General features: G+C 38.7%; 3 protein-coding genes across 5 annotated transcripts; 1 reads left to right on the forward strand and 2 right to left on the reverse strand.

Annotated features, from left to right (window-relative positions):
• The first annotated feature begins 156 nt into the window (after positions 1–156).
• LOC139118586 (zinc finger protein 431-like) lies at positions 157–26,005 on the forward strand. Of its 3 annotated transcripts, none has more exons than XM_070681979.1 (4): positions 157–291; positions 22,156–24,145; positions 25,031–25,144; positions 25,623–26,005. In XM_070681979.1, the coding sequence occupies exons 2-4, from the start codon at positions 22,184–22,186 to the stop codon at positions 25,836–25,838; spliced, it is 2,292 nt and encodes a 763-aa protein (XP_070538080.1). In that variant the 5' UTR covers positions 157–291; positions 22,156–22,183; the 3' UTR covers positions 25,839–26,005. The 3 variants fall into 3 exon arrangements, with proteins under 3 accessions (XP_070538080.1, XP_070538078.1, XP_070538079.1); XM_070681977.1 differs by lacking the exon at positions 157–291 and adding an exon at positions 19,492–19,589; XM_070681978.1 differs by lacking the exon at positions 157–291 and adding an exon at positions 20,966–21,104.
• LOC139118588 (kelch-like protein 24a) lies at positions 1,982–9,278 on the reverse strand. Its single transcript, XM_070681990.1, has 2 exons — positions 8,972–9,278; positions 1,982–6,007 (listed from the first exon to the last, which is right to left on the reverse strand). Exon 2 carries the CDS (start codon positions 5,996–5,998, stop codon positions 4,232–4,234), a length of 1,767 nt encoding a protein of 588 aa, XP_070538091.1. The 5' UTR covers positions 5,999–6,007; positions 8,972–9,278; the 3' UTR covers positions 1,982–4,231.
• On the reverse strand, positions 10,899–19,469 carry LOC139118590 (thiamine transporter 2-like). The gene is made up of 4 exons (XM_070681991.1): positions 17,872–19,469; positions 17,347–17,539; positions 15,890–16,031; positions 10,899–14,640 (listed from the first exon to the last, which is right to left on the reverse strand). Exons 1-4 carry the CDS (start codon positions 18,995–18,997, stop codon positions 14,371–14,373), a joined length of 1,731 nt encoding a protein of 576 aa, XP_070538092.1. The 5' UTR covers positions 18,998–19,469; the 3' UTR covers positions 10,899–14,370.
• Positions 26,006–26,559: the final 554 nt, after the last annotated feature.

Genomic DNA, 26,559 nt, shown 5'->3' on the forward strand with positions numbered 1-26,559 from the left:
GTAAACAATGCAGGTTACATGTAGGGTCATGCACAGATCATGTCTAGGTCATATGCAACCAATTCACTAGAACTATGGATGAATAATAAGTGAAGCATGTGCAAATTACTGGGTGGGAGAGTACTGACTAAATCATTTTGATAAATGGTAAATTTACATGATTGTTGGTGAAAATAAGGAATCCCAAGCCAACACACTAACCTCCACGCTATCAAAGTTCGACCAAAACCTGTTGTTTTTAATGTTCTAGACTGATGTCCATAGTCAGAGAGATGGTGGTAAAGTTCACAGGTATGGCCCTCAACAGTACGATTTTACAGGCAGTTCTCCTTGTTTGAATGTCATGTTGTGTACCTGTATTGGAATATTGGACTGGTTTTAAACTAAGATTTGTTTCACATCGTGAATGAAACTGCTCAAAACGGTTCTACACTGACTAGTACTGTGTGTGTACATCAAATAATATTATCGATCTGAAAAATGAGAAAAAAGCCATTTGCTCCTTCTCCTACTTTTCACTTCCTTTGTGTTTGTCATATGTTGGGCCTCACCCTTCATATATGAAAGGGACATTAGCTGAAACTCTTGTTGATATTTTCACCGTTCTTGTTAGTTTTTTTAATGTAAAATACGATTTCTTGTTTCTTTCCTAAAATCATGTTCAGATACAGGGTATTTAGCTTGTCAACTCACCCTGTACATGTGCAGACGACATTGTTACTATTACAAGTGAATTTTTTAGTCTGGACTAAAATTCAAATGTTAACAATAACAGTGCATTTTACTTGTATAGGTGCTGTATTGATGAGCTAAATAGTACTGGTTTCAACATTCTTTGGGGAGGAGGACAAGAGCTTGTAGTTGTCACGCAAAACAAATCTGGTGAAAAATTTCACGAAAAGTTACAGCTACTGAATAGTATTATATCTCCACTTCAGATTTTCATCAGATTGATAATATCACATGATCATATAAATGTAAATTGAAATTAGCTTGTGCAAAATGGAACAACTCTCAACAATACAGCAAAGTGTGGGAATGACGAAAGGCAGCTTGCAATGGGCAACAATTCTTAAAATTAACCCTTAGAGCACTGTAATTTTCTCCTGCCATAATTTTAGTGCAAAATTTCCCCAATTTTCATGAATTTTTCTGGAATATTTGACACATGATTGGACCAAACGGACATCACATTTCATTGGCTACAGTTTTTTCTCCAAATTTTGGCAAAAATCTGAGAATAACTGACTGGGTTTATTTTAAAATAATAAAGGGGACAAAAATAGACTTTGGTGCTCAGATTATTTGCTATTCTATCTAACCATGAGGGTTTTGTTTGTTTGTTGAAAAATCTGTCGTGATCAGTAATGGTGCCATGAAAGCTATATACCAGTACTAAAGATTTAAATGGCTATACAAAAGGTTTATGTGTTCTGTTGGTAAATATCAGAAAATCAAAAATGTCATTTGAGAGGTTGCTGCTGATTGGTTAAAGATTTCAGCCAATCAACTTAACAACCAATCACAATCAAACTTACAGTAACAAAAAATTTACTGGTGATTGGTCCAATCTTCTATGGACTCCAATTCCTCAGCAAGTCTGTTTTTGATTTGTTGACTGAAAATTTCATCAACTTCGCACACCAGCAAATCAGGATCATCTACGATTCTTGGACAGTGAATTATAAAGCCTCTCTACAGCACAGATGATAGTTTGTGAAGGGGGAATATTTCTGTGAGTTACACCCTATTTAGGCCGTTACATTTCAAATATTCTTGGCTGAAGAGCAGTTTGTTTCAGGAAGATATAATGTCATCGCTTTTTAATATGTTCACACTCCTTTTGAACAAATTCAGACTTTGTTTCACGATGAGACAAGAGAAATTACAGAGAGCTGTGAACAGCCAAAATATTTTGAGTCAAATCATTGGCAAGACAGAAGAGCAATTGGCCAATACAGCACAATTTTACACATCAAGGTAATCTTAGGTGGTTTCATTTTTAATAACAATACCCCCTACGGAAACCAAACTGTTTTTATTTGGAAGATTGGGCATAATGTTCATCAAATAATTTTTGAGAATATGTAATTTAACATAAATCACCTTCAACTTCGTTACATTAATTTAAAATTTCAAAGAATCTCACATCTTGCACTCTACATTAGACATAGTTTTACTACAGTCACTCCACGAGCTGATGATAATCAGTGCAGTGGAGTCTGATTCCCGATGACCACATTTGCAAGGGCGCCCTCTAGAGGCTATCATAATTTCCTTTTGGAAAAACTCAGATCATAAGGCCTTCCATGACAGATAATTTTCATACACAAACAAAAACTGCTGTTAATAAATACATCTAGTACAGAGATAAATTGATACAGAAAAGCTACAGAGTCAAAAACTAGGAAAAATTTGTTAAAAACTGACATTTTCAATGAATTTTATAAAATAATATACAGTGACTCAATTCCATGAAATTGTTTCATTTGAGTTGGAAAAAATGCCTAAGAGCATCAAATAAGTACAGTACTTTATGAAGTTATCAGGTTTTCATATTAAAATGAACAAAAATATGAACCAACATCAGAATCGATGCCTTGTTTCATTTTGGGAGAAAATATTAAATGATATGAATGCATGTTATCAACACTATCTTCTACTAAATCCCTTTCAATACCAAAGTGGGGTACAATCTTACTAGTATTTTTCATTGGAAAGGTTAACCCCAACATACAGCAAAACTGGAATTAAATGGCTCATTCCATAGTTTTTTCAACTTCCTATTTTTGGGGGAAGGTATGCATACTAGCTGCCAGAATACTGAAAGCTGTAGACAAGTAACTGCAATGATGTGAAATTTATGAAGACGGATTCAGTATTTTCAAAAAGCTGGATTTTTGCGAAAAGAATATGGATGGGACTTAAAGAAAGGAAATATTTGTAAACGGGTTGGTTATTCTTATAGATGTTTTTTTTTCCTGTTTCTTAAAGATTCACTCAGAAATTATGATAAATCTTAGAAAACAGTTCTATGTTTGACATAATGATATATTTCTTTGTAATAAGTGCAGTGTGAAATATTTAAGCGATAAAGCACATCCAGCGATGGTATACCACAAGATTTTGACCAGTTCACGACATATATGCATGAGCGATAGCAAGTGCATATATGAAGTGAACTGGTCAAAATCGAGTGGTATACCCTCGGTGGGTGTGATTATTGCTATTATATCATAACAGGATATTGAAATTCTGGCATGGAACGTCAAAAACGGATTTTTTGCTCAAGCTGTAAGCTCGCGCGCATGCCAGCCGTGGTATATCGCCAATATATCACCGTTCTTTTCACGTCTTGACCAATCAGATTGCTGCATTTGCACCATCAATATACTGGTATGATATAATTCTATTTTATGCACACAGTATTGATGACAGCTTTCCAAAGATCACACTGGAGGAAAATACTCAAGAAAAATTCTTTACAAGAGTATGTATTTCCCCATATTTCATGCCATTATGAATCAGAAAAGTACACAAAAACTAAATTTAACTTTACTCTACACAATTTATCAGGCTTAGTTCTAATGTTTTTACCTTATAACTTTAAAAATCAAAGAAATACTTCATAAAACCCTTCTATTTACCCTGAAGGCAATGCCTCTCTGATAAAAAGTATTTCACTTGACTTTGCAACCACTTGCTTTGAAATAAAGCCTGGCTAAAAGGGACAAAATGTTACACACTTGGAACAAAATACAATTTCACATTAAATAAGTCCAAGATTAAAATCACTTGAAGTTCTAATATTGCCGTTCTACTAACTCACTTTGTGAAAACATCCATGTGACTAAAAATAACTTCACAAACAACAACAGTACTGGTAAACTTCCTATTTATTATCAAGATCTGACATGTTCATCCACTGTGCCTTAATTTATAGATATCGGTTTCCTAATTTTGTAAATATCTCTACATAACGGTTCCACATATTGTCTAACATGGCAAGTATTAAGTACCAGTTAACCTGTTCACCCCAAATTCACTGTAAACAGGTCTGCAATAACCATTGGTAACATTGGCTTTGGGTCAAACCATGCTGGTGAATTAGGGTTAAACCACTGGATACTCACTGGACGGAACACACACCTGTATATATTTCTAGTACATTTCTCTTTCAGCGTATCCAATTACATGTATTTTCTTCTGCTTGACTGACTGGGCAGTCTCATCACGATCCTAACGCTGCAAATCTATACATTGTTGTACACCTTAGACTGTGCAAGCCATGGGGCATGCTTTCTGTAGCTGTCCACCGATCATCTTCAGCATCGTACATCTGGATGGTTTTGTTCACTTCAATGTCAAAGTAGTCTCCCGAGTAGCCACCTACGGCATAAATATCACCGTTGCAGACAGTGGCCCCGTACATGAAGACATCTTTCGTCATTCCTTCCAGCTCTTTCCATTTGTTTAGTTTTGGGTTATAGTGGTACACCAAGCTCTTTGCCACGCCTGCCAACAGGTAGACCGAGTCATTTATCGTAAGCGCGACAGCATCTCTGACTGTCATTGGTAGCTGCCTGACGTAACTCCACTTATCCAGCGTCGGATCATAACACTGAATGACACTGGTGTCCTCTACACCATTGTAGCCCCCTATAGCATAGATTTTGCCTTCACAGATAGTGGCTGACAGATTGCTCACTGCCATCAACATGGGAGCTATTTCATCCCATGTGTTGGTGGCGGCTACGTAACGCCTCACAGTGGCAAGATTCTGCATGTTGGAGTCGTAGCCACCAAGCACATAGATGATACCGACACCATCCGAGGTCACAGCAAACTCTGCCATCTCAAGGCCCTGTGGGAGCAAAACTTTCATCCAACGTTGATTCACGCCTTTATAAATCCATGCCGGGAATGCGGACGTTAATGAGCTTATGAGAGGTCGTTTGCCAGCGATGAAGACGTCCGTACCGAGAGACGTAACAGCCAAGTCCCAGTCAAACAGTTCATCTGGAAGTTCATACAAATAACTCCACTTCTCTTTGACCGGATCAAAACACCAGATGCAGTTTGCAGGCTGGAGGTCCACATCTTGACCGCCAACAGTCAGCAACACTTGAGTGTAGTTCCGGGGTCTCACTGCGGACAAGCTGGTCACCGCTTTCTCTCGGGACTTGGCATAGTAAGTCCTTGTCCTCTCAAGCATTTTGTCCTTTGCCGCGCCGAGATGGACTTGTTTCAGTAGAGCATCATTGGAAGCTTTGCCAAGATATGCTGGTAGCAAATAGGGAAGTCGAACATGGGCAATCAAATCAGCTAGGCTTATTTCTCGCTGTGCTCGGTCGTGATTCACCCACGTTGTGATGGCTTCACACACGATTTCCTCGTTGTCTATGGATAAATCACTGGCCAGGATCTCTATCAGGCGATCTTTTGGCAAGATTAAAAACTCCTCACTTTTGCAGACCTCGGCAAAATTATTCAGAATCATCTTCCTGGCTTTCCGTTGTAATTCCTTGCAGCCGTGCGTGTCAGCATAGTCAAGAATTCCTAAGCAGTTATTGGGAGACAGCAGGCGTTCAAAGTACCGGGTGCAAATGTCCTGGACAGAGAGCACCTGGAGGAGACTAGCGCCCTCAAAGATGGCTTGAACGTTCTGTGGGGAGATGGACACTTTGCCTGTGTAAATAAACCGCATGATGACATCCATCACATCGACCTGAACGTCTTTAATCTGGACTCTGTCAGCGTTTCTCTCCTTCATGTCACTGGTGAACATGGCTCTGAAGTACGGGCTACAAGATGCCAGTACTGCCTTGTGGCACGGATACTCGCGATTCCCAACCACCAGTGTCACGTCAGTAAAGAGCTGAAGGGCTTTCAGTTCGTTAAGGCCCTTTAGAATGTAGATGGGATGATTACACTCATTATAGTCAATAGTCTCTCCTGTTGAGGGACGCTTTTCATCAGTTGCGCATGCAGTTGCCATGGCGAAGGCCTACAAAAGAAAGAAGAACAACAAAGAGTGACGACACCTTTGCTACTGTAACAAATGATGTATCTGATTATAAAAACATCAACATGTACTTTCCATGTACAATAGCAATTTATGTATAACTGTAGCAATTGAAGTGTGCCAACTGTGACAGACTACATCAAAACTTTATCTTAAAGTGTAAGATACACATTTATGTAGTTATACTTTTTATTAGAAGACTTTAAGATATTTCAAATTTGGTTTGGTATGATACTGGTTGTAAGATAACTTTAAAGGAAACAGCCTTGCTTTGCCATTGTGTGTTGACTGATTTTTTCAGTTGAACATTTAGCATTATTATTCAATATGGCTTCTTCAACACTTCAGTTGCACAAACTACGATTGACGGTTTATTGGACATTAATATAGTATTTTGATTCCTTGTAAAAATCGTAGGACTTGGATCAATACAATGACAATCAGTAATGTATTTGCAAAAGGTATTTGGAATTTCAACATTCTGAAAACTCAGCAAAGTTTGATGGCAGTGATAAATTATGCAAATTTCTGTACAGTACTGCATACTAAGCTCAACATGTATATGAATGTATTTGATGAAAGTATAGACAGTAGAGGGCGGCTATTGTCTAGAGTGTCAACATCCAAATGCAATGAACTTTTTGATTGACAAGCAAATCAAATGCATATATATGACATGTATGCACAGGCCGAAAAAGCATTAATCGTCTACACAAAATATCTTGTTATGAAATATAATTTATTTTAGTAATAAAATCAGATTGGCATATTGGTAAACGGCTACAGATGTTCAGTGACTTTTCCATGTACTGCAGAGCACAAAGCATTCTTTGAATCTGTTGTTGAGTGGTTTTGCAAGTGTTGCAGAATGGAAGAGAGGCTCATCCCCCATCAAATACCTACCTGATTTTATCAATAATATTCATATTGCGCCAGCGGCTTACTGACTACGCATGCGCTTATTCATAATATACTATGCGAGTAACCGGAAGTGTACCCTTCTTTCTCATTGGGCGCCGCCATGTTTTGGTTTTTTTTTAATACTCGTAAATAAACAAATACGAAACAAATTATTATGATATAACATGCCTTTTATAAAATATACCTCTTTTATTAGCCAGTAAATGTTATTATACACCTTGTCGCTGATACAAAGTATCGTTGATACAGATAAACGGAGAAAACTGTCGTGCATATGAACGGGGGGCATACGCAAAGAATGCTGGGATTGGATTATAGAAGAGCGCCCCCTGTGTCAATAATTAGATTCAAAAATTGCAAGTTTTAGACGGAACGCTATAGTTTTCAGCTTGCAAGTGGAAGGTGGGCAGTGCGGTTACCATTGCAATGATAATTATTGCATAATACGTCCCTTGTTTAACGCCATAGGCTGTTATCATTGTAAAATTGCCAATTTTTGTCCAAAATTTTTACACGCTACAGAAAATCTTTACCTGCCCTGCTGCAGGGTTTGACGTCGTGTAAGTACGTGAACTGCTTTCATCAGAGGGAAACTGGGCATAGTTGTCATATAAACGTTTATGAAGTAACAATTACATTTTATCATGAATCAATACAAAAACATTGCCAATCTTAACCCCTGGCGCGACACCAAGGGCTGAGCCCTATATCAATAATATTCATATTTCATAACTTTTATATACTTTGTGTAAAGGCTAAATGCATTCTCTACTTGTGATACTCATAATATAACCATGATATTTCATGATTTGTACCCTTTCATGCTTATCAATGCCGCTTTTAAAATGTCTGGAATGTGACAATTAGCAATATGGAAACATGCTACATGCTCCTTGTCAGAAAACGAAATACATAAAACAAGAGCTATGTGTTATTGCAATAAAATCTATTTGGTGTATGTTATTACTAATACGAGGAAAAAACGGATTTTGCAAAGGAGTTCTGAAAAACATTGAAAGAAAATAAAAAATTAATGCCCACCTAACTACCTAAGCTTGGAAAAATCTAACCCAATAAACAGAATTCATTTTTTCACTTCATCAAAAGTAATACTACTAGCCGGGAGTGTTACCGTGCAGTATCAGTCATAACCTGCATGACAGTATAGAAGTATCTTCAGGGTGCTTTTTTCAGCCCATTACCCAGTGGCAAATTTTAACACTGGGGGCTCCCCGGCCATGCTACTGGAGTTCCCCATAAACTATCAATGCAAAATTATAAATTCACAATTTTCAGTCAAAAGACGGACAGACAGACAGAAATGACACTAGAATGCCTACAAAGTCATTCTTAGCAAAAACTATTCCTTGCTTGTTAAATATGTATAGTGAAAGCTCAAAGTGAAGTTTATCTTGATGAAATTTTGACATAGATTCATAAGACTTCTCAGCTGTATTTTTTTCTTGTAAAGAGAAAATTCCATAGTTTGTCAGTGTATTTAGCTCATTCAGCAGGCTTCAAAAGGGTTAAAATCCAAGTATAACACCATCACCAAATTATTTGTTTGTGGAACCTACTGCTTTACTTTTTCTATGATATAAACTTATTTAAGTCCGTGTCACTGCATGAAAATGGTTAAAAAATAGATAAACAAATAACTGAAGAATTAAACCAATAACTAAACACTTCTTTGATATACATTAATAGCCACAATAAAACGGGACATTAATAAACGTATGCTTTTAGGATTTATTTACATATTCAGTATTCAACTTTGATGTGCAATACCGCGATGATGATCGTACACGGTACATAATGTGTTGTCGGTCGCGTCGCGCCTGGCGACAAACGCGAGTCTACACGATGCACACTGTACTACATGTAAAACTGTCCGACAGAAGGCTTTGCCTTGAGTGTCTGTTCACAGAGTACATACAGTCGTGAGCTGAGCTGAGACGCTCTGAATCGATCGACCGGCGAGATGAAAGCACAAGGTCAAACAGGCGGAAAAGACAATCAACCTACCTTTGCTTACTAGACGTATCGCCGCCGTACAACGAATGGTGTCATTCGGAGGAGCAAAAGAAAGTATCGTTTGGTTTTCGATTGCGCACACCTCTCTCTTCTGGGGGATACTTTCTCTGTTATACGACTCTGTGGGTCCACAACCGTAGTCTCGGGAGTCTATGTTGACGTATATTTCATCAGTGACGTATAATAGCACCTTGACAGCTGCTTAGCGATGATGTGAGAACCGTCAAGGTTCTGAGTGTGCAGCGCAGCGCGATCAAATCTCAACTCCAACCTTCGTGCGAAATCGTGGTAATGTGTACAGACACGGTCCCTCCACTAGGTGGCGCTAAACCTTAATCAGAATGGCAGATCTCACCACAGGGTACTGCCTGTAAGCATTATTCGTCCAGAAGTTATGAATATGATCAATACATGACATGAATTAAACTTTTTTTTTTTCATTATACATGCCTTACCTGTATCTAGTGTGTGCCTATTACTTTACCCTAGCTATCTCTGTATAGTATTTCAAAGAAAACAGTCCATATTTGTTGATTGCCCTCCCTAATCCCCTTCATTAATTTGTTCTGCCCTATTACCAATGCGAAGGCGTATCACTCTGATCAAATAACTCATTAGCAGCTCATGCACTGCAAAATTCAATACAGCCTAAATGTGTATAATTAGGCTGTATTGAATTTTGCAGCGCATGTGTATAATTAGGCTGTATTGAATTTTACAGCGCATACTTTCTTTTCTGCAATACTATCAACAACAACAATAACAACAACAACAACAGATTTACTCGGTCCAAATATATTATTTTTCTTATTTTTTTAAATATTTAATCATCATCATCATCATCACCATCATCATCATCATTGGAGATCGAGGGCCCTGTGGTCTGTGTAGTGTCTGTAGTTCTAGAAACGAGCTTTTCTCCCTCAATGTTTTATGACAGCTTGTACTGAAAGTATAACATTTAATATTAGTATATTAGTATGTGTGCCCATTTTTGAATGTACAGATTTAGATATATGTTTATGACAGAAACGAGATGAAATCAACACTTCCTTTCTTTCTGCATCATAATCTTGCTGGTAAAATGAAGCAAAAATTAATAGCATGGGTAATAATACATTCAAAGTCCCTTGAAATTCAAGGACTTTTAAGGAGTTTTTGAGATCTAAACTACCGTTTTCCAGGTATTATTTTTACAATAACCATCTTTTTAAATATCAGTTACATGATAATAATATGACTGATCTTATCAACTCAATTTTGAAACTTGTGGTGGGCTATCAATTTTCAAGCACTCAATGTCATTTTCAAGGACTTTTCCAGGGTGCTTTCAATCTCTAGGCCTTTACTGGAGCATACACACGGACCCTGGGTTTGGTACACAGCAGAAGGCCCCTGTAACCCAGTGCAGGTTACACGGGCCTTTGCCTCACAACTAACTAAGAGCAATTGTGGATGGAAAACTTAACCCTTCGACAGCTACAATTTTTCCCAACAAAATTTTAATGCAATTTTACCAATTTTTGTGAACTTTTCTGTAAGTTTTATCATAATTTTGGACCAAATGGATATCACATTTCATTGGCTACAGATTTTTATCAAAATTTTGGCAAAAATCAGCAAAAATTTACTTTGATATATTTTATAAAGGTGACATAAGTAGACTTTGGTGCTCAAAGGGTTAAATGGGTGTTGCAGAAGACCAATTTTGTGAGAATGGAGAAAATACAACAATACTATGGAAATTAAACTTCTTCCAAGAAAACTTGATGTAATGAATGCAGTTGGAGTATGCTTTTAAAGTTGTGACCCCGTTTGCTTCTTTGCCTTTTTGCTGATTTCTATACAAGTTTTTTTCATTTCAAATAAGCTAAAGGTATAAATATCAATACAGAATAACCACAACATCAAATATACATATCTTAAATAAGTTTTATTTCTTTATTCTGAGAAACAACGAGGAAAGATAGCATTCGCTGTGTTATAATATAATTTGAGTTTGTACACATATTGCAAATATCAACCATATGCACGGGATATCTCCAAAGAAAAAGACAATGACGTGTACACATAAAGCATATCTGACATAGACGTTATGAATACATGTTATACACATTTTTTTTTACATTTGTTTCAACGTCACACCGCATTAAAAATTAGCTCTATCATTCAGGCATAATTTCATCTATCATTCAGGCATAATTTCATACATGACACTTATTCATATTGCATAGTAACCACAAAGGGTTTTGAGCTGAGGGCCACCACTGATTCTCGAGCAATTTATTCACATGTCAACAACCGGTAACCAAGCAAAGGAGCATCTTTTTAAATCAGGGGAATACGCAAATTATGCACTGTTATATTATATAAATTGGTCGCCCCTCTGATTTACCAAGCTATGGAGAGCATGGGATCATCTTTAAGCCAATGGACAGGTTTGGATATGTTCTGTATCCCATACCATTAGAAATGTTCCATTAGATCTTAGGGAGTGGGGGGGGGGTAGAAGGAGCTCTTTCATTTTTTGTATTTCATGATCTGATGCATTTTTCTTGTAGACTGTTCATGTACACTTGAGAAGGGTTCTTCTTAATTTTATTAAAATTCATAATTTACTTCCAAATAGCTGTACAAGTACAGTTTCTTTTCTCTTCCCTCTCTGAATCTAAAGAAGCCAGCCCTTCATATTTCCTCCTCAGTAAAAGTATTGTAGAACAACATTTACAAATGCAGTCACATCCCTTTTACCTCACATACGATGCAAAACATTATCAAATTACATGACTTCATGATTTGGAAACTCAAGAATTTCACATGACATTCACACAATTATGGGGAGAACCATTTTATTTTGGGGGGGAGGGTGGATGATTTTCTTTGGGGGAAAAACCACTTGTCAGCAGGTGAAGGAGAAAAAAAAATAATTTGATCCAGTATTGGCTTGAGAAAAAAAAGACTGACAATAGAAAAAACAATTTGCCGTCAGAGTAACAGGAAAAAAAATTGCTGCCATACCCATCCCCCCTGAAATCAAATGGTCCTCCCCTAAATAAAGATTTGAGAATTGTACATCGTCAACACTCAATCTCATCTTAGAGGCCGTCTTGTCCTATCATTACGCATCATGATCAATAATATACTATGTACAAATGATTTTTTGGATAAAAACTTCATTACCCCTAGAAAACCCACTAAATATCAATATTTGCACGTCAAAGTTGAATGCTGAAAATGTAAATTGAAGAATGTAAGCATGATCAGGACTTAAATTCCTGTTAAAATTTTAAGGCAAAAATTTTATCAGTGCATAAATGGAAGAAGAAGAAGGTCATTGAGTACAAGTAGTAGATAAATACTTCTAAAAATAACTGACACAAGGCAAAACTAAAATTGACTCCTCGGTAGATTGAAGTAACATAATAAATGATTTGACAATATCATCATGATTTTGGATATCCATATCAGTGATTTGAACAATTCATAATGTAAACTGACGCTTTGTAATGAATCACACGTATCAGCTCCCTTGCATGGACAAGTGTGCCTTGACTTGGTTGGATACAGAGATGTATTTCATCTTTACCTTCTTTTTTTATTCCACTACTGTCCTCACCACCCTTCATGTGTTCAGTGGTGAAGGCCAGTAATGAGAAGTACTGTCCTCACCACCCTTCATGTGTTCAGTGGTGAAGGCCAGTAATGAGAAGTACTGTCCTCACCACCCTTCATGTGTTCAGTGGTGAAGGCCAGTAATGAGAAGTACTGTCCTCACCACCCTTCATGTGTTCAGTGGTGAAGGCCAGTAATGAGAGTACTGTCCTCACCACCCTTCATGTGTTCAGTGGTGAAGGCCAGTAATGAGAAGTACTGTCCTCACCACCCTTCATGTGTTCAGTGGTGAAGGCCAGTAATGAGAAATGGCAGTACTGTCCTCACCACCCTCATGTGTTCAGTGGTGAAGGCCAGTAATGAGGAGTACTGTCCTCACCACCCTTCATGTGTTCAGTGGTGAAGGCCAGTAATGAGAAGTACTGTCCTCACCACCCTTCATGTGTTCAGTGGTGAAGGCCAGTAATGAGAAATGGCAAGACTGAAGATTACTGGACACACAAGGAATTTTGTTTAATTTTAGTAACCTAGGGAGTCAATTCATACCATCACTTTTATTTAGAGCCCCCTCAGAAAATCCCTTTTAGTTTGCAACCAAAGGTGTGTCTACTAATCTTCAGTTGTCTAAGAGGAATACAAAGGGCAGAGCACGGAGGACTTGACCTTTGCACTTTAGACAAACGTAATTCTTTCATTTAAGGGGGAGGGGGTAAAAGCTCATTTCGTTTTGTGTGTGTCAAAATCGCATAAGGTTTTCTATTGTTTTCGAAGTGCGACTTTGCAGCGAGAACACAAAACTACCTTTGCGCTCATCGAGAACAGAAAAGACAACGAAAAGACATGAATGTGAAATACAAACTTGTATCCTTTTTCAACTTGAAACATGTATGTGAAACATTTTCCTACGTACGAAATACATTAAAATGTTCTGTCTTAAAAAGTGAAACGCGTAAAGTGGAGGTTTATTAATTAAGGTGCCCTTCTGGTATTTTTTCATGGGCGTGCGGATCAGAGAGGTGCGTGTGGGTTTGTCAGAAACGGCATCATATTGTGAAATTGATTTCGCATAAGAACTTTCGTTTTGAGGGTGTTTCAAGTAAAACGAAGGAATTACGTTTCTTGTGCGTCAGCTTTTATTGTCGATGGCCCCTTATCATATTCAAATTGACAATTTTTACACCAAGGTCTGGAACGTCCCATCCTGAGCACTAATGGAATACAATTTACAATGGCAGATGATTCAAAAGAGTATCAGAGAATGGGGAGTCAAAACTTCTTATCATTGTCTTTGAAACTTGTTCATATTGCCAATAAAAAAGAGGTTTTCCAAAACAGCACTGTCCTCTGTCGCCTCCTGCAGGGTTTTGACAAGATGAATAATGGCTGCAAATTTCCTTCATTATCTCTGGAGCTCTGCAGCCAGCAGCCAGTGTTCATCACTGTGCAGTCTTTCAGATGTGCAAGATTCTGAAGCATACATCAGCTTTACAGCAAGGTACAATACACTTCCCTGTTGATGGGCAATTTCTCTTTCAACCACCCAATGTCTGGTCCAATCTCCCAAAAGACCACGACTTCGTCGTGAAATACAACCATATATTACATGAAACCACTGGCTAACCTTCACACACCTCCACAGTATCTTAGCATTGAGTGAAGGAACTGGAGATGGCGTGAAGGTCACTCACCCCCTGCATCACTCAGTTGTGAGGTAAATGCCTTTAAAGCTATTAAGACCCATCCTGCTGAATCTATCACACACCCGATTTCAGTCATCGTCAAATAATCAAGGGTCTTCTATCTTCAGTTGTCTGGGATGAACATGAAGTAGTCTCCCCCTCCTCTCTATCTTCATACTCTGTGTTTGGAGATGGACTCTTTTCCATTTCTTCGGCCAGGTACTTCTCTTCACAGTTGCCGGTGTCTGTGTCAGCGGTGTCCCACCGCTGGCTGCAGCTTGCTCTCCACCCGTTGCTCGTCAACGTGAAAATGGCCTTACTCATGAATATACCACCAATGATGAAGAAATAGCCACTGTATACTTTAAACTGAAACAAGATCAAAGGTTTTACATGTAGTGCATGCAGACGTGCTCAGGTCAAGACAGTTAGGTTAACTTTCACACTTGTAAAAATTCTGACTAAGAGAGTTCAGTTTCAATATCGATAGAAATCGTTTATACTCCCCATATTGACATTTTTCAAGAAATACAAGGAGTGAAAATATTATACTTTAACTTTTCATGACAGAAGGAGTTCATGTTTGTGTGAAATATATTTGGTATGACTACACGGTGAACTTACACTATGCACAAGTGAAATGTGTTTGAATTTCAAGGTACAGAGGATTTGTATCTTCATTTTCAGCAGGGTTACAGCAATAAACATTTCCCTTATCACTCTCAGGTTCTGTTATTTTGTCAAAACTGGGTCACTTGACAAAGGAAATGAATTTTTTTCATGCCATTTGCTGCATGCATTACCATTTAAAAGTGTTTGATTTCTGGACAAAATCAGTGCAGTATACAAAATTCATACTTTATTTATACGGTGATACAGCTTTGGCTGTATTGAATTTTTTTACGCATATGGCAAAATGTTTATCAATCAAAGAATTGGTCCCTACATTGTTGCACTGCATCGCAGTCTACTTAAAATATATAATAAAAATTTATAGAGGCAATTTAGTAAGTGCGGACTTTGGTCATACAACGTAATGACCCTTCCGAAGTCAATCCCTTACATTGTACAAACTATAAACTGCCTATAAATGTTAATCCAGTCTTTTGAGATCCAGTTTTGATCAACTGTTACCACACCAGAATTTTGATATTTTTTTGTCACTTGATCTTGAAATGGCACCAACTGGTGTCTCCATTAAATATCAACCCTTTTCCTGCCAAGTCCATATTTCACCACCAGGTCAAGATGGTTAAAATTAATGAAACACAACGTATTCCATGTGATGTATTTTAACATAATACTGTACATTTGAAGGCTGTTGAAAACATAATACTGTAAAGTTGATTTTTTTGGACAAAAGATGCTATAACATACCAAGCCAAGTGGGTGAAAATACGTCATGTTTTGGCTCAATACTGCTTTTTACTGACTTGGCTGATGGGGAAGTGATACAGTTATTACTGTCTGGCAGGAAAAGGGTTAAATATCAAAATGAATTGGTTCCTTATACTGAACATGATAAGTGGCTTGGTTCAAATCACCTTTTACACCGACACACATGACCCCATAAATGCCAACAGCATTAACAATTTAATGTTTGCTTTCAGATTCCTACCTGTGTGTTTGCTGGTAAGTCTAAGCCATGTTTGTCCACCACAATCACCGTCAACAAACTCTGCAATGCTAATGCTACCAAAGTATTGCAACCAAACACTAGTGCATAGCGTTCTGTGGTCAGATGAGCCGCAATCTGAAAACTGCAGATTTATTGAGAGAAAAAAAAGTAACATAGATGATACTTTATTCTGGCAGTGCAAATCATATTTTTAACAAGGTGTTCATATTATGCAGAAATATGTGATAACTATTTTAATTAGCATATTACGATACATTCAGCTTTGGCAAGCTGACCTTGCAGTTTTGGAAAAGCATATATCTAATATCTCTGAACATAGTGCTTGCCTGCTGGTCTAGAGTGCTGGCAATCTACACTTCTTGAATAACTCTGACAACAGTATTCTTTCATTCCTCTGCATTGTAAATTTGTAATACAATTCAAATGTGAATAGATTTGCTGTATCTCAAAAAGAAAACCAAATGGTAAATTCAAAGAGCAGAGTCAAAGTCATCGTCGTAGATTGAAGTAACTATTCATGATAATTTTGATGAATATGAAGACTAAAAAACAGCATTGAAAATTGCAATATTTGTAAAAATTCTAATGATTATAATTGCAGGCTTGAAACACTGCAAACATCTGAATCATAAGCAAACTACATCTTTGCCACCAATTCATGAATGGTTGTGTGTTGGCTTCATTTCCATTCAGCATTGCTGTAAGCAGAAGTCTAGCTACCATCCCTCTACATCATGGGATCTTTCCTCCGCAATAAACTATATAAGCACTTAATGGGTTCTTTCCTATTAACATGTGCACTGTCCTAGCTTTATGAGAGTTATTCACAGTGGCATTTTGACAAAAAAGTTCGCGCTGCCAGCAAAATTTGTGATTTATGGCTATCACAAACATTTTTGCCACCATATCTACCGGTACTACCTAAGAGGAAATGGCTGTGGGTACTAGTGGACCCTATTCATATTAGGGAAGTAGCAGTAGCAATAGCGGACCATAAACAAAGCTGAAGTAGTTCTCCTCAAAACAAGTTCACAATGTTACATAAAGGGAGACCCAATCTGACAGTCTCATTGACACTATCAGGAGAGGTGTGAGAGCTACTGTGTTGAAATTCATATATAAAGCTTGTGTAATCTTTAGAAAGGCAAAAAAGGTTGATGGCTCAAACTTTTAGAGGTGCAAATTTCAGACTTTTATGAGTCGATTATTCATGATGAAATGAACATATCATGTCCAGGGGGCACTAGTAAGAATGATTCAATTGTCTATGTGTAAGACCATCTCATGGGCCCATAACCATGAGATGTTAATAAATCAATGTAAAACTAAACTGATCTGAAAGTGTAAGGCAAAATTCTGGGGTATTTCTTCTGTATTGCATCCCATGACATTAACCGGAAATATGAATGTTTAGCCTTGTACAATGTCACACTTACCTTGCTATTGTGATGAGAAATTGATATGATGCTCTGAATAATACGTAGAAAGCATATGCAATCCAGATGTTTGATGTTATGCTCATGACAAGAAGAAGACAGGAGTCCAGTACTGATACCACACCAAGAGTCAGTTCTCCAAATATTGTCCAATTAAATTTCACAAAAGCCAAGATGAAGGCAGACAGAGCACCTGATTAAAAAGAAAAGAGGAAGTTACGTTACAAACGACTATCACATTAATCATTTCAAGGGGAAATGTTACTGTAAGCCCTGCCTGGAATTTCAAAGATTTATTGACTTCAGTGTAACTCTTGGAAGTACGAGATAAATTTTATTTTGCTTGGATTTTTGTTTGACCTGCTTTTCCTTTAACATGAGGTAATAATTTAGCCTTCTTTACACATAGTTATCAATATATACCGGTAGTTGCTAATGAACTGTTTAGAACGGGTAAATCCACTCACATTGTAGGGACTGTGGATAAACTGAAAAGATCAAAAGACTGGATTGGTTAGGCAGTACCTGAGAGAGTAGCAACAGCCTCCACTGCACCATTGTAAACATTAACACTATCTTCTGCTTCATAAGAAGGGTTGATCAAATCCCACAAATTTTGGATATAATTTCCAATAAGAAAATTGCCACATGTTGCAAATGCCCACCACAGAGACCATTTCATTAGATGGGGGTTAGAATAACAGGCCTTGAAGTCTGTCAGCAGTGAAGTGAGATTTTCTCTGCAATTTATACTGCAGTTTGACTTGTATAATTTGAATTTGTGTGATCTTTCTTTTGACTGAGTCTCCATTGGACCAACTTGTGCACTTTCATCGCTACGTATGCCAATTCTCAACCTAGGTGAATCTGTATCTCTGACATGCCGGTCATCTGCTTCTTCTTGAATGCGGTTTGAATCATTATCAAGGTCATTCACATGAATCTCCACTTGGACTTGACTTTCTGATGGATTCACATCTAGCTGTGCATCGTTTGTGACGTCGTCCTTTTTCCTCTTGTTTTCTGAGTTGTCACCATCACTGTATTGCTCCACACTTTTCCGAGGGCTGCTTGCATTACTGTCCTTATGGAAGTAAATACTCTTCTTTGCAGTGGGTAGAAAAATGCTCAAAACGAATGCAACACACACACTTGAAAGAGAAATAATATTCAGTTGATAGTAAGTCAAAACTTTGCATGATATCAGAATTTGTCCAAGAGCCCCTGCAACAAAATCCCCAGTCAAAATTGCTGTTCTTGTATAACTTGTCACCTTCCTATACTGATCAGCTGGGACCACAGCATAGATGTAAGAATAGTATGCAATTTCCGTGGCCGTTGCCATGCCATAGAGAAACTGCATGAGCTGCATTGTTTGTAGACCCTGGCCAAACAAGAGAAGGAGCCATGTTCCAATGTACGTCAGGGACTCAAAAATTATAACCGGCTTGTAACGGAGATAATCGGTTAGCAAAAACACAAAGACAAGTGCTGACAGGTAGGAATATGTCCAAACTGGAAACACTTGGTTTGTCACTTCTTCCTGGGTCAGGTTTTTCTCTGTGCGCAGATATGGAGCAAGGAAGGGCTCTGATGGCCGCATCTCCTTGAAAAATCCATACAGACATACTAGTGTTGTAGCGAGCATCATGTTCACAAAAAGTTAAGTGTTCTACTTTTATGATCTGAGGAGTAAACATGCAATTATGACCATGTTATATTTTCAGCCTCAGGTCAGTTTATTTTTCGGGTGATTTACTCACATCATGATCTCAGGTTTTCATTTGAGTAATTTTACATTTACTTGCGGTTGATTTATAGAACAGTGCAAGTGTTATGCGTAGTGCCTTGCAGACGGGCGCTAAGGTTGAACCATGGCATGAGTCTACAATCATAATTGAACTTGAACTACGTCATCATGTTTGAAAGTTTCTTCCGCATGCAGTTCTCAAAGGGGTTGTGGTCCATCTAACTTTGGAAACTTTGCATCTTGGCCCTTTCACTTCGAAATGACAATGTTTCATCGGGCCATTTAGGAATGAACTTGCCTTGCCTGGTGTGGGTCACAGTGAAGTCTCAGGACGAACCTCAAACTACATCAAAATAGAGATCGCTCTTTATAACCTCGCACTGCATTCTGGGATTGTGTGCTCGTTCTTCGTCATCCGGGTACTTCACAGCGTAAAGCGTGCTACCGACACCGGACTTGTCGAGTTTTTGTCGAAATTTCCCAGGTTTTAAAGGTAGGTGTCTAACTTGGAATACCCGCCCGAATTAACGAAAGTCTAAACGGGCCTGAAATCAGTATAAAATGATATTATAGTTGGAGAAAAGGAACAAACTTACCGTTTGTTTGTTCGTGCGTGTTCGTTCCAACTGTTCGCTCAGAAACACTACGGACGGTAATTTTTATTTCAACGGAACTGTCCGTTGCTTATGCGTGTTGACCCTCTCATTTCCGTCGCTAGCAGCTTTTGTCTTATTAAGCCTTTAAAACAAAACCAGATGCTGTGTTTGGCACGCTTTCCAAAACCTTCATCCACAGTCAGGCGCAATTTGCATCCTGCAAAAATGTCGACTGTGTTCGGGCGGGAGTTGGCAACCAATATGGCGGAGATTCGCAGCCCCGTCGACCATAATGCCCCATAGTTGAGCATTGGCGCGATAGTAGTTTCAATAGGAAACGCTTTATAGTTTTCTAAGGGGACGATTCGTCGGTGGGAGTGTTGCCATGGTTGAAATCCGACCCGTTTGATCGTCTAATAGCTTCTCTTGTTTTGGCATGGCTAGATTGCAAAAGACACCCAGAATACCCAGAATACATGCAACAAATTACTCTCCGACAACTGCTCACAGTTTTGGTGCATTGAATTCAGTAGTTTGCTAGCAACTAGACCCAGTTGCGCAGGCCATAAACTATCACTCAATTTTTCACAAACGTAGAAATAAATGACTTTGCAAACTTGATCCCTTTACAGTAACTGATGGGGAGCAGGTCACTCAGCACTTCGACCCCCGTCCATTTACTAAGACCCCAGTATTCACACCATGCTGGTTAAGGTGGGCACCTTGATCTCGGTACCCTAGTCACTTTGACCTCGTCACACTTTTCCTGTCATATGAAAATGTTTTAAATATCATGTAACTCGGTGATAATCTTTCTGTGAGAAAATCTTCTTGCTTCAAAACCACATTAAGCTGTTTTGATACACAAAATGATGTTGGCCTAGCACTTGTGCATGATGATACTTGGCCGTGTACACCTATACGACATCTACCTATGCTTGGCCATAGAGGATTTTTTCCTCCATCGCTTGGCTCAGGCTAATGCACGTTCCTGTTGTTACGATCTTCCATCAAAGTGCTATGAGCATCGAACACACCTGACAGCGGGCTTTTGAGATAATGATTCAAGTTTGCCAACGGAAAAGCATGAGGGGGTTGAGGTTACTAGGATGGAGAGGTCAAGGTGACCAGGGCTGATGGAGTTGAAAAGGTCAGGGGTCGAGGTGACTTGATGCCAACTGATGTGAAAGATGTATATTCCCTCTATTTGCACATACTATTTCCGTTCAGTTGACCCAAATGACATCACAAAATTTTATGTGCCCATTTCCCAGTAAGAGATTTGTGGCTTGTGTACCATCTTTTGAAAATGGGTGTACCTTTTGGAAATGGTTTACGGTGTCAGTTTATACGTAGACACTAGACAAGACTCTTATGTTATTCACCTTCAATAAACATGGTACCCAGAACAGGTGGGTTTTAATTTATTATGAAATCTCCAAAACTTTGTCTTTTCCTAACATTCAACAAATCACAGATGTTTTTGTTACATCCACGTTGTGATAGACCCACCCATTCGATTGTTTGAAACTTCAGTGGGACTTAATCTAACCACTTGATGAAATCTTATCTCTTTTGAAAAAAAAATGTCAGGGATAAACAAGTGCCACAGTACACAGAGAAATTGTAACAAAATACCTCATGCTAAACCAGACGTTTTCTGTGTGATACGTCACCCTGAAACAAATTTGTGGCAATTTAGTATAATCATAATTATATTCATAACTAAAAATAAATGGGAAATTGCATCCTATATACCAGAATGAACAAAAAAAAAAGCTTCAGCATTAGGTACGGTAATAAATTATGCACATTAAGGTTTTACAGGGTACTGTATTTCTATAAGCAAATTAGGGTTTATTGTGGATCAAATATCGAATTAAAGACAGTCTCCTGTTTCTTGCATTTATCCATGTAGCAAATGTTTAATATATTAGAAGCCCCTACAAATCATTTGCACTTTATTCACATAAGTCCACACACAGTTTTATATGAAGGGAAATTCTAGTTGATAGTCTGTCATCTTTTACCACATCTTTCTGCAGATATTTTCAAGTGTGTAATTTTGTATCATAGCAATCATGGTGCAGAATGCCACCATCAATATTCTGTGTACATTATCAATATCTCAAGATCTCATTGTAGTGTGGACATTGTAGGCATAGATAGGGAGTCGGGGATACATACACTCTGCAGAAAACACAGTCTGTGTAGACCTTCTCCAGCTTTAGAGAAACACTTAGTATTAGGTTAATGCCACAAGCAATTTTTCTTCAACTCTACCCCTTTGTTGGAAGCAAAATTAGTGTTATTAATCAGGGATTAACTTCCAGAAATACAATTTCATGGAAAATAGTTGCTGTTTTGCAGCAGGTTTTCAGCCTTTAGTCTTGCATTCAAAATTAACTTTGAGATGGCATACCAAATAATTATGTTACAATCCTCTTTTTTTGCCATCTTCAGAGTCAGTTGACATACATGTTCATCAAAGATGCCAGAAGTTGGAAAGAGGAAAGCCGAGGATACAGGTGGAGAGGCCAGCAATGAAGCAAAGAAACCAAATCTGGAAATCAAGAATGAGGAAGATACTGAAGAAAAACCAGCAGAACAACAAGAAAAACAAAGTGACCTGGAAAACCTTGTCTCCGCAGCAGGTGAAGGAAATATCCAGATTCAAGAAGTTGGCCCAGGAAGTGCGATCATCATTATAACAGATTTTGACCTGCGCCAAGCTGCAGCATCTGTCGCAGCTGCAGGAGGTAGCGAAGCTGAAGGTGCAGCAGACAGTACTGCAGCAGTTGTGGGCGAAGCTGAGGAAGACGGGGCAACCGGCAACGATGGTACTGCGGAGAAGGAGGCCAGTGGAGCAGAGACAAGTGATAACACTGCTGACGGAAATCAGATCTCTGCTACAGTTGAAGGGATCAAATCACTGAATGATGGAGCCAGCAAGGCTGACACAAATGATATCACGGAAAGCAGTGAGGAAAAAACAGCAACCCAGTCCTCTGATAAGGAAAATGGTGAGGAATCAGCTGAATCAAATGCCAAAGATGGAGAGACGGCAACAAAAGCTGGAAAGTCGGATGAGCAGGAAGTCCACTCATGCACAGAATGTGGATATACCACTCTGCACAAGTACAACTTGAAAACGCATATGAAAAGGCACCAGAAGCTAGACGATAGCGAGCTGTACAAGTGTCAAAACTGTGACTATGTTTCACCGTACAAACATGATTTGAGAACACACTTGCAGAAACACGATCCTGAGAAACCGTACAAGTGTGATCAGTGCGACTTTTCCAGTATCTATAAGCACAGTCTGCTGCATCATGTCGCAAGCAAGCATGAGGGGCTGCGTCCTTTTAAGTGCGAGTTCTGCGACTATGCGTCAGCCCGAAAGCAGGATTTGAGAACTCACATCGCAATCCACAGCGGCGAGAAACCCTACAAGTGCAACTTGTGCGATTATGCCACGCAGTACAAGTCCAGCTACAAAGCTCACATGGACAAACATGAAGGCCTGCGCCCCTTCAAGTGTGACTTTGAAGGCTGCGACTTTGCCACCAACACAAAGCAGAATCTGCGCTCTCACAAGCTCAGGCATTCCATTGTAAAGCCGTTCCAGTGCTCCTTCTGTGATTACAGCGCAGCACATAGGCAACAACTGTTCAACCATGAGGCCAAGCACCGCGATGACCAACCACCGAAAGAAAAGAACTACAAATGTGAACTCTGTGATTATGCCACCGCTCATAAACACAGTCTGACTAGGCACTTGTTGACGCACGAACCCAACAGATCGCCCCCTGACAAAGTCTACTCATGTGATCAGTGCACATATACGACCGGCTATAAGAATAGTTTAAAACGACACATGGCAACACACTCGACATTGAAACCATTCAAGTGCGGCCACTGTGACTACTCGGCCATCAACATGACACAGATGCATGTACACATAGCGAAACATACGGGCGTCAAACCGTACAAGTGCGAGAAGTGCGATTACTCCACGGCAAACAAGCAGCACCTCACTGCACATCAAGCGAAACATTCTGACGTCAAGATGAAGTGCGACTACTGCGAGTTCACGACCTCGTGGAAGCAGCGTCTGAGGTCGCACATCAAGGCTCACCAGCTGGGCCGCGTCTATAAATGTACGAGCTGCGAGTATGTGACGAGCTCCAAAGCTGACCTGAAAGTCCACGCCAAGGAACACCTTCCCCAACAGTATCAGTTACCAGTCTCAGCCATGCAGAACATGAATGTTGCCGTTGCTGACTTCCAGAGCGTAACAACTGTAGAGACCAATGAAACTCAGGATGCCTTGTCACAGATCTCTGATGCAATTGCGGCGTACCAAGCCCAGGCTGAAATGCAAAATCAGGTGATTGCACACACAGTTGAAGCAGATGCTTCCAGCCAGGGAAGTGATGTTGACCATCAACAGGTAAACATGAACACATTCAACTTTACAAGGTTTTTATGTAATTATGCACCATCACCAGATCATATCGAAACATTTCCATAAAAAACTTTGATTTACAATTTTCTGGTATACTGGTTGATGAAAGCTTGGAATTCGCAGTGCATACAACACTTGCAGTCATCCAAAGCCAGTCACCTATGTTTCTACCACGTCACACCTTGCATGCCTTTCTACATTTATAAATTCTCTGACAATATCAAACCCCAAACTTTTAATGATTTCTCTGAACACATTTCAGTGTTCTCCCCAGAGCTATTATAGAGTGGTGGCCGCCACTCTATAATTTTTGGTAAACAATAGAAACTCATTACCATAACAGTTACATTTATTGTTATGCAAATTAGCCGCCACTCTATCAGAAAATCCTGGGGAGATCACTGCATTTCCCCCCCTCTGCTCTGTGTACAGATCTGCCTAATCTGTTAACAGTAATGTTAGTACAAACTTGGGGGTCACTGTGCAAATTCTGGTACTAGAGAAACAAATCACCCAAGATTTGCCAATGTTTGAAATTCAAAATGGCTGCTATCCGTGTGTGAACTCTATACAGAAAAGTAAAATTTTCAAATTTCGAAAACACTAAGACGGTGAAAGTTTTCTTTCTAAAAGAGCTTCAAAATGAATCCCTAAAAGTGATGGATCAGAAAAGAATTGAAAAAGTTTGAGAGTCTGAATATCTGTCCCCAAAGCCCATTCAACATTGTTTCAAAGTACATTCAACTGCAAGCCTATATCAAACAAGATAAAAAAATAAACATACTTGTACAAAGTGAGAATCTAAAGGGGAAGATCCCCATTTTTTTGGTCTATTTACAAGAATATATGATGTACTTTTTGTCTTTGCAGGTTGAAGGAGAATCTAGTGGTGAGCAGGTGATTGTGATACCACAACTTGACAGTACTGCCGCTAGTACTGGAGTTAGAGAGGTTGTTATTGAGTATGGGCAAGATGGAAGCCAAGTAAGTAAACAGATTGCATACAGCAGTTTTCATACATGTACCAATGTGTCCATGCATACCACAGTGTCATTAAGTGTTGTTAGTCATAACAAAAGTGTAAAAAATTAATAAATTTAAGATTGTGAATATTGTTGATAATTTGGTATTTCTGTCATTATTGTATACTTACTAAGGTACCCAACTGCACTTGTATGCTTAATGATGATCAGTATTTATGCCAAATACAGTTGTAGTTCAGACCCTATTATTACCAATTTGCAGTTATGAATATTGTTAATAAAAATTTAAAATTTCTGTCATTATTGTACACTTGTAAAAGTACCCAACTGCACTCAAATCCTCGATGATGATCTGCATTTATGTATTTATTAAGTATTTTAGAGTAAAGATGTTTGTCAGTGATACAGTCAGTGTGGCATGATGTAACAATGAATATGACATAGGTCCTGCTATGTTCTTCGATTGCTACCTCCTTTAGGTTCGACTAGTTGATGAAGAAGGCAACCAGTTACAGGCAGTGAAGTATGTGGACGGCCAGATTGAAGTGATGGACCCACCTCAGGAAACGGCTGTCCAGATCATTGAATCTCACGAAGAGAGCCAAGAGCCTGCAACAGAAATGGTAGAAATTGCTGTGAATGAGGAAAGTGAAATCGGCTCCAATGAAGTCGCAGCAGTTGCTATGCAAGGATAAAATATCAACATTATAAATTTGAATTAATGAACTTCTGTGCATGCAGACTGAAGAGAAAATTTAACGCAGAGATTGAAACAAAGTCTTTTCTCTTGTGCATTTTACTGCGAACGTCAAAATGAACCGGAGATCAACTTTGATAAGCCCCTATCAATTTCCCTAGCAATCTTCCAATATCCCTTGGAAAACACCGAGGTACTTTGGGTTAGTGTTGCCGATAAACAGGCCAATAAACATACAAGGTGCCTGCTGTGTTACCGCCATTCGATCTCCCTTTTATTTCTGGCTCCCTTTCCGGAAGAAACCATTTTGAAGCCCAAAGTGGTTGACAAGAAATGAAATAAAGCATGCGAAATAACTGTATTGGCTGAGTTTATGTTTGGTAGGAAAACTTTTCTTCATATCAGACTTAATCCAAAACTCGGTCATTCCTGAAGATAACGCAAAACATGATAGGTAGTTGTTGAAAATTGATATTGTGAAATTCAAACTTTTGATATGGGGAAACAGGGAACAGAATGTGGATAGAATATGGACATGCAGGATGATTTCTTGCATGTTCACCCTTAATTCCCTGTAAACAGGTCCACAATCACCATCGCTAATAATGGGTTTGGGCTAAACCATGGTAGTGATAGGATTAAGTCATGATTTCTTTCTTCTGCGGTGCTTGTATTCCTCTTTACACTCCTGACTAAACAGTATTTCTTTGAAAGAAATT

The sequence above is a fragment of the Ptychodera flava genome, chromosome 19 (genome assembly GCF_041260155.1).
Source record: "Ptychodera flava strain L36383 chromosome 19, AS_Pfla_20210202, whole genome shotgun sequence".
NCBI lineage: Eukaryota > Metazoa > Hemichordata > Enteropneusta > Ptychoderidae > Ptychodera > Ptychodera flava.